The sequence below is a fragment of the Saccostrea cucullata genome, unplaced genomic scaffold (genome assembly GCF_032062105.1).
Source record: "Saccostrea cucullata isolate Sc308-1 unplaced genomic scaffold, CSIRO_AGI_Scuc_v1 ctg18091, whole genome shotgun sequence".
Classification (NCBI taxonomy): Eukaryota; Metazoa; Mollusca; class Bivalvia; order Ostreida; family Ostreidae; genus Saccostrea; species Saccostrea cuccullata.
The window spans coordinates 298-9725 of NW_026939925.1; the positions used below are offsets into that span (position 1 = coordinate 298).

Genomic DNA, 9428 nt, shown 5'->3' on the forward strand with positions numbered 1-9428 from the left:
CAGAAGTGCTGAGTGTTGGAAAAAGTAAGTAATCTCCTAACAATTTTTAAAGACCTTTAATTCATATTGTTTAAATATCGTTTCATTACGGTTACAGGTTCGTATGAACTCATCTCTGTAATACTCTCATCACTTGTAATTGTTAAATTAATGCATTTCGTAAACTTAACCTACATAACGTTGGTGATCTGTAAGTAATTTTGGATAAATTTGTTTCTGAATGGATGTAAACATTACAATTTACATGTTAGGCTAAAGGCATTACTTTGTTTTCTTTTTGTTTTGACTTTTGTTACGTACTGATTTGAAAGTGAAAGTAGAAACCCTGTATAGCAGTTTGGCGCTTTTGTATGTTGAGATTGTTATCAAGTCGATTCTTTCATAAAGTTAATGACAAATGTTTTTTTTTATGTCCTATAGATGCATTCAACAACTTGAGTTCAGTGTCACCGTGCTGCTTTTTTATTATGTCCAAGAAGCCCAAAGCTGATAACCCAAACGGAAAAGATTTTTAACAAACTACTATTAAACCATCAACAAACTACCAACAAACTATATTTTAGTGGTTTGTTAAAGTAGTTTGATAGTATAGCATTTAATGAAACACAAACAAACCACTGTTTCTAAAAATAAGTAAAGTGGTTTGTTAGTCTTTCATTTCTGATGATTGTGATTTCTTTATAGTTTGTTAGACTTGGTATCTTGCAACAGTGTTTTCTTAGTATAGCATTTGAATCTAACCACATGGGAAATTAATTTACAGACATGTTTAGGGTTGAATTATCTAGAATTGTAGAAGTTTCCAAGAACAGCTTAATCTTTACATCCGGTGTTAGCAATTTGCGCCAATTTTCAAACCACCAAGCAGGTCAGAAACAAAGGAACTGGTGAAGAGACATTCAAATTGTTAGACTAGTATCATTCTATAAGATTCCTGACTGGAAAAAGCAGCAACTAACATTATTAAAAGATGGATCTGGATACAGAAGAGGTATTTAATGCATGTCATGAAGTTCCTTTTTACCAAAATTAAGGCTGGACTACAGTAATGAACCTTCTGTGTATGTGGATGTGTATGCTTTTTACTAGCTTTGGGTTTTTATCAATTTCAGATTGACCTATAATTCCTATACTAGTTTAGATCAGTTATGCATTGGATTATGGGAAGTATACTTGAAAATAAGACAAAAAAAGATGTCTTTCAAAGTTGCAATAAGGCCATGCAGAAAAAGGAAATATTGCAGCATTTTCCATGCCAGATGAAGCAGGGAATATTTAAATGTCAGCTTGAAGAACATTTTTTTGGTGAAAAATACTATGAAGATGTGCACAACATGAAGGAGAATATGTGCGGATAAGTACATAGACATGACTTGGAAACTGGCATCTCCTAAACAAAAGGCAACATGTTGGAATGTTGCACTTGCATTGGCTAAACTGAATCCTGGAATTTAAAATACTCTGAAACAAGACTTGTTGAATACTTCAAAATGTGACTGTTTTAGGTGTTTTCAAAGACTTGTGGATTTGTAAAGGAAAATTCAAATCTAGTGTTTTGCTGATGGATTTGTTACCAGTGTTTTGTTAGTAGTTTGTTAGAGTGGTTTGATAGTAGTTTGTTAGTGTGGTTTGATAGTAGTTTGTTAGAATGGTTTGATAGTAGTTTGTTAGAGTGGTTTGATAGTAGTTTGTTAGAGTGGTTTGATAGTAGTTTGTTAAGAGTGGTTTGATAGTAGTTTGTTAGAGTATAGTTTGTTAGCTCATTTGCATGTGATTTGCTATACTATTAAACTACTTTCAAACCATAGTGGTTTGTTAGTAATTTGTTATAGTAGTTTGTTTGCCCTTTTTTTCCGTATGGGAAGACTAGGCGATTGATCCAAAAGCTGATGTGACAGACGATTGCATCATCACGATATTAAAGATAAAAAGAAATACTTGCAATAAAGAATCAAAGTGTACATCTGTAATGACTCCTTTATGACAAAATATTTCTTGATAATTTCGTTTTGTTCCTTTATAATTCTACATTGTTTGCATTGGCTTCATCAAAAATAAATTCAACTCAATATATATAGAAGTAGTATTCTACATTATGAAACAATTTTAATCCAATTCACTTTTAAAATATGGTAAGTATGAATAGAATATGCTGGCTTTAAAAGCTATGAAACTATACTATAACTTCAGGGGGTATAATAATAACAGTGGCAACTTTCAAGGTACACATATGCATGTGTATGTGTTGAAAGTACATCAGGTAGCTAATCCATTGAATATTTACATCTATGTACTCATTGACTGACATTTATAAAAAAAATTTTTTAATACTAATAGAGAACCTAGTTTCGGGTGAAATGTAAGATATTTAAGACTTTTGAGAACCTACAAACTTGTATACTCTCTCTTTTTTGTAGTTTAAGCTTTAGTTATGCTTAGAAAATATCTACTGTGTTAATATTGGTTTTACAGGTTCAATATACAGGTTCAACATACAGTCAGCCTCTCATAAGAAAAAATCCAAAGATCCTAGGCTTGTCAAAAGTTAAGGTAACTACACACTGTTTAACAGACTTTGTTATATTCTTCTCAACAAAGTTTGGGATATCCTGGAATCACAAAGTCTGTTTTTCTGCCTATCTACTTGTCTGTGATTTTTTTTGTCAAAAAGTAATATATTTGTCAGAATCTTCTAAATTTTTGGCTATATACTATTTGAACATTCCATCATATTCAATTGACAAAAATAAAAATAAAATGCTTTTTATGATTTTAATATGAAGCATATATTCCAATAGTGCAATTGTCTTGCAAAATTCAATTCAATTATCAAAATAAAAAAAAATGCTTTTTATAATTTTATTATGAAGCATATCTTCCAACAGTGTCTTGCAAATTACATTATAGGATTTCACAAAACACCTAGTATATAACATTAGTTTTATCTCGTATTATATCTGTGTCGGTGAATTGGGAATACATTTGTTTGCTGATGAATAAGTTACTTTAATATAACTTGTAGAATTGATTTTGTAATTTAAGAATTATTTTATTTTTATTTTTGAAATTTTTGTAGAGACCATTCTGTGCCACAAAGAAATTGTTCCGGAAGGGGAGAACTGGTGGATTTGCATTTTTGGTCAATTCAAAGGGATTCTCAAAATGGTCAGATCAGAGGGAGGACAACTGAAAATATTGAAAGATACAGAAGGAAAAAGAACCTGGAAATATATGGAATAATTATGAAATGTGGAGAATGTACACAACCTTTCTGAATTTGACCTGTAAAGATTTCTTATTTGTATGCTAGAATATCAAAAAACTTGATTCTTCATAAATTTACAATAGAGAATACATGACAAATGTAATTGCTGATATTTCAATTTTGCTGTGGACACTTTCATGTCATATGGTATTTTTATACAAGTACATGACCTAATTATTTTATTCATTTGTACATGTATACATCTGCTGAAATCTTATAATTTGTACTCATTTTAGAATATGTTAAATACATGTATCGACAAATGCTACCGACTTGTTTGTATATTTTCTTGTTTAGAATGTACACTGTGAAAAATTAGTTATTTCTCTTGATGAAAATAATTTTATCAAAAAAGTTGTGTAAGCATTATAAGATATAGATATATCTTAAAATATTTAACCAATGAAGATAGATCATTGTACATGTAATGTAATGAATTTTCATCTAAAGCAGAAATATCTGATTTTTAAATATGTACAAGAATGTGAAAAATATTGAAAGAGAACACACATAACTGTTTCATATGATCTACATATGATGCCCCTTTCATATGATTCTCATATGTAAATATCTTGAAACACACATAAGTGTTTCATATGATTTACATATGATGCCCTTTTCATATGATTCTCATATGTAAATGGCTTGAAACACACTTAAATCATTCATATGAAAATCATATGTAGTTATTTTCATATGATTCACATATGTGGATCATATGTAAATCATATGATTTGCTTCATATGATTCACATATGATGCCCTTTTTCTATGATTCTCATATGAAACCAATCATATGATTCTCATATGATACTCATATGTGGATCATATGTGGCGAAGTTGCCTGTGTATGATAGGCGAAATTTTTGTATCAGATAAAACGAAAATCCGATATTTTCCTATCAGAATATCAGGTGAATTTATTAATAAATATATAAGAAATGGTTTTGTGCTCTGATATTGTATCAGATTAGCCGAAATATTTGTTTAACCGCTATCCGATTAAATGGAATCCACTGTATTACTTTTATTCGGGTACTGTAGATAAAATTACATCGATTGACCTGGTCAATAAAAAATCTGCAGAAAAAATTAAAAATTTAAAATAAAAGCTGCCCGCCTCGATTTCTAAAAAAATTCGGATAAGAATCTAGCAATTTATTTATTATGGCCTAAAATTTAGCCTGGGTATCATTTGGGATTTTTTTAACTTAATTTTGAGGAAAAACAGTAAATTTTCAATTGGGACAGGGTCCTTTTCCATACACTAGACCTGGATGCAAGGGTTATTAAGCCCCGATACCCCTTTAAAAACGAAAACATGTATATGGCATTTTTTTCAGGAAATAGTAACACAACAGTGCTAAGTAAATATACATAATACAATACCATATGACATTTACCTCATTTGTGTAAGTAACCTTGACTTTTGGAGCAACAGTAGGTTGTGGAACAGCCATTTTATCTGTAGACACAGATGTTTGATCAGGGACATTGTATCCTCTGACTGCATCCTTCCTTGGAGAATCCACAAAATCTGAAAATAAACATTTTGATCTTAGTGATACTACCGGTACTGTCATTTACATTTTCTTACAAGAAGGATTATGGCTGTGTATTGAGCAAAAAATTTCGATATGATACAATATTTTTTTAAGCGATATGCAATATATTGGGTTCTTAAACAAGTCCATCAAAAAAGTCATAAAAAATCATTAAAATGCATGAATTTCATAAAAACTAAGTGTTTTATAACCCATTTCAAAGTTCATGCCTCCAAGTCATTACAAATAACACTTCAAATTAAAACTTTTTAAAATTACTGTAAAATCAACATGTTAAAATGAAATTATCTATGTAATAATTATAAATTATACTATTTCCTCAATGATTATTTGATTATTGCTAAGTTTTAATTCAAAAAAGTTTTATATAATCTTCAGTGATTAAAATTTTCATCTTTTTCACAGAATTAGAAGAAAAAAATGTCTGTTAGATACGTATTGGAAGTAATTTTTTGATAAGATATGATTCTTGAATATCGATATGTATCGATATATTGATACAGCCCTGAGAAGGATATGGAGATAAAAACAGTATATTCAATATCAAAGTCCATAAAACAATACAAAATAGGAGCAGAGCTAGCAAACACGGACCTCCAAAACATCAGGGGTGGGATCAGCTAGGTGCCATTACAATTACACATAATTACATACAATTAACTTTACCCATTCAGATCTTTTGAAAATTAAAATTTTAGTTTATCATGCAGATCTTGTCTTTGCTTCTGTTGTTCAAACACAAACCTGAATCTTTGATGATGATCTGCCCAATATATTTCCCATTGTTATCAAAGCTGTTCTCAGGCTCTGGTAAAGAGAAAGCTGGTAATGGACCTCCATAGATAGCCTAGATACGACAAATACGATGTAATTCTTGAACTAGCACAGGTATTTCAGAAGGAGAATAAAGTGCCCCGCCACAGCATGATACGCCCGCCAAATATTGTTCAATAATCATAAATTGGTTAGGATGCAAGAAAATCAGGTAGCCTTGATTGATTAACAGATTGACACAGATTTCAATGATCTAATTTCCATTTCTTATCATACTAAGAGACTTGCAGTGTAGGGATTGATTATAACAAATACATCATATAACTCTAAACCGGTTGTGTTAAAGAATATCAAATATCCATCTGCAGCTTACTTAAACAAATTGTTAATTGCATATATTCTGAAATGATAGAAATGCTACAGTTTAATAAAAAAAATCAAACATAAATTATAATAATTCTTCAGACTATAAAATTCTAAGTGAGACATGACTGCAATTTGTTGCAAATATTGTAAAAATTGAAATATAATTTTTTTTCAATGAACACATGTAAAAATTAATTTTAATTTTATTATACAATATTAATTTAGTTTTAATCATACACTAAAACATAAATTTGTTTTAATTACATTACACCAATTGGAAGATCTTTATCTGGACTAGCCATCAAGAACTCTTAATTAACACAAGCAACTATGAGTCAATTTCTTTTTGCCCAACTCCCAAGAGATAAATCAAGATTAACAGCTGATCAGATCTATAAATGCTCTTAGCTCCTGAAAATAAACTCATTAATTTCTCTCTAATTTGACATGCAAATTTCTGCTATCAAAATTCTTCTTGACCAGTGCTTGATAATTAAAAAGCCCATGGGACAAACTGAATTCCTCTCAAAGCATAAACATTTGTTACAGATTGCTGTAAAGTATATAATGAAAAAATAAGTTTTTACTTAATTTAACATTTTTTAATAAGGATACAACTATATTTTTACATTTTTTAGGATTATGAAATTTAAAATTTTAAAGACTTAGTTTTTTTTAAAAAAATCACTTAAATTAAAGGTCACAGTGACCTTGAAATAGGCCGCGACACACCTTCTACTTTAGCTGTATACTTTTGCCAAGTTTAAAAGCTGTAAGTCTCATAGTTTTCTAGTTATGAGCAAAACAAAATCACATATTTGGCTAAAACATCTGTAAAAGGCAGAAAAATCATTCAATCATGATGAAAATATCAGGTGCACACCTTCATATGGTGAATAATCAGTGTATAAATTTTGATAAATCCATCCAACAGTTTCTGAGAAATGGTCCAGACAAAATCTTGTCTACAGACGGACAGAGAGACGGACATGGTGATTCCAATAATACCCCCCTAAACTTCGTTTGCGGGGGTATAAAAACAGGATGGATATTTATCAATTAATGACCATAGTTTGATTTTTTTTTTATGGATCTTCCGACTAACAAAAAAACCCTGGAACTTTTCAAGCCACTTATGTCAACCCCTGTTTTATAACAGCAAACCAAACACATAAACAAAATGCCCATGGGCCACATTGCTCACCTGAGATCACTTTGGCTCTTATGTTCTTTCAATTCCCTTGTGAAACTCTCATCATATATGCATCCCCACCATACCATCAGGGTCAAAATTAAGACATTTTGTATTATATCCCAGGATCCTTCCATGTGCACATAAGTTTCAGCAGACTCTGGCCCAGTGGTTCCTGAGAAGATTTTCAAAGATTTTTCCTATATATTTCTATGTAAAACTTTGATTCCCCATTGTGGCCCCGCCCTTCCCCCGGGGGTCATGATTTGAACAAATTAGAATCTACACTACCTCATAATGCTTCCACATAAGTTTCAGCTTTTCTGGCCCAGTGGTTCTTGAGAAGAAGATTTTCAAAGATTTTTCCAATATATTTTTATGTTAAACTTTGATTCCCCATTGTGGCCCCGCCCTTCCCCCGGGGGTCATGATTTGAACAATTTAGAACCTACACTACCCCAGGATGCTTCCACATAAGTTTCAGCTTTTCTGGCCCAGTGGTTCTTGAGAAGAAGTTTTTCAAAGATTTTTCCTATATATTTCTATGTTAAACTTTGATTCCCCATTGTGGCCCCGCCCTTCCCCCGGGGGTCATGATTTGAACAATTTAGAATCTACATTATACCAGGATGCTTCCACATAAGTTTCAGCTTTTCTGGCCCAGTGGTTCTTGAGTAGAAGATTTTCAAAGATTTTTCCTACATATTCCTATGCAAAATTTTTGATTCCCCATTGTGGCCCCGCCCTTCCCCCGTGGGTCATGATTTGAACAATTTAGAATCTACACTATACCAGGATGCTTCCATATAAGTTTCAGCTTTTCTGGCCCAGTGGTTCTTGAGAAGAAGATTTTCAAAGATTTTTCCTATATATTTCTATGTAAAACTTTGATTCCCCATTGTGGCCCCGCCCTTCCCCCGGGGGTCATGATTTGAACAATTTAGAATCTACACTATACTAGAATGCTTCCATATAAGTTTCAGCTTTTCTGGCCCAGTGGTTCTTGAGAAGAAGATTTTTTAATGACCCCACCCTATTTTTGTCTTTTCTTGATTCCCCTTGTGAGGGGACTTGGCCCTGTATTTTAACAATTTAAATTCCCCTTCACCCTAGGATGCTTTGTACCAAGTTTGGTCAAAATTGGCCCAGTGGTTCTTGAGAAGAAGTCGAAAATGTGAAAAGTTTACAGACGGACAGACAGACTGACGGACGGACGACGGACAAAATGTGATCAGAAAAGCTCACTTGAGCCTTTGGCTCAGGTGAGCTAAAAAACCCATGTGCAGAATAACAGAAGAAGGTGAGCTGTCCATCTGATTAAAATCAGATCCTTTGATCTGCTCACATAGATAGCTAAACAAGGATCTGAAGAAACCCCATTCAGGGTCATCTCTAAGTGACTTCACGGACCAAAAGAAATCTTTCCATAGTGAAAAAGTCCCAGATCGTAGTCAGTCCAAATGAATGACAGTGGAAAAAAAATTCAAGAACTCTGTTGTGTTTCTAATTGGAGAACTACAAATCTCAAAACTTGCATACTGTTCTAGTCTAGCTTATTAATTTATATCGACTTACCATTTCAGATTTTTAAAGTTGACACAGTTTTTCCGACTTTGTGAAGTTGAACTTTTGTGACTTGACGCTGAAGATGTTGATGGAGTTGAGAGTTCTGATATTGATGTAACTGTGTCTACTGCTGTTGTCCATGGAGTAGTGTCTAAAAGACATGTATCTACAAATATAAACATATCTATTTTATATACCAATATACAGTGCCTGTTATGAATTAATATATCAAAGTTTCAAAGTCAAATATATTTTTTTTGTTTTTTTTGCATCCGGCCTTCATATTTGATTACAAGAGGCCCACGGGCCTTATAGGTCACCCGAGTATCATGTAACAACTTTCCAGCGATTGTATTTGGTTCATGTTTTAAACCAAAAGCCATGAAATTCACAAATTTTGAAAGAGGCACCATTGCTTATCAAAGGGCAGATTTCAAAGCATTAATTTATTTTTAGTCAAAGTACCCCCCTGGTACCCCTGACCCAGCAGCCCTGGAATTATCTATTTTGAAAGAGGCCCCTTTCTTCATTATAAGGCCAGCATTTTTTTATGTTTAGGTTTAGTTATGAACATGAGAATAAAAAATTCCCGAAGGAGAAGGAAATAAAAAAAAAATTTGGATAAATTAATTATTAACATTTGTACATTCTTTTTTATGCTATTCTAATAGGCCCCTTACCACTGGACACATGATGCTTAC

General features: G+C 32.2%; 1 protein-coding gene across 1 annotated transcript; it reads right to left on the reverse strand.

The window, feature by feature from the left end:
• Positions 1-4571: 4571 nt before the first annotated feature.
• On the reverse strand, positions 4572-5676 carry LOC134254297 (uncharacterized; the record flags this gene model as incomplete). Its single annotated transcript, XM_062736825.1, has 2 exons — positions 4572-4801; positions 5574-5676. Coding segments are annotated over 2 exons (333 nt in total), but the record flags the coding sequence as incomplete, so codon positions are not given.
• Positions 5677-9428: the final 3752 nt, after the last annotated feature.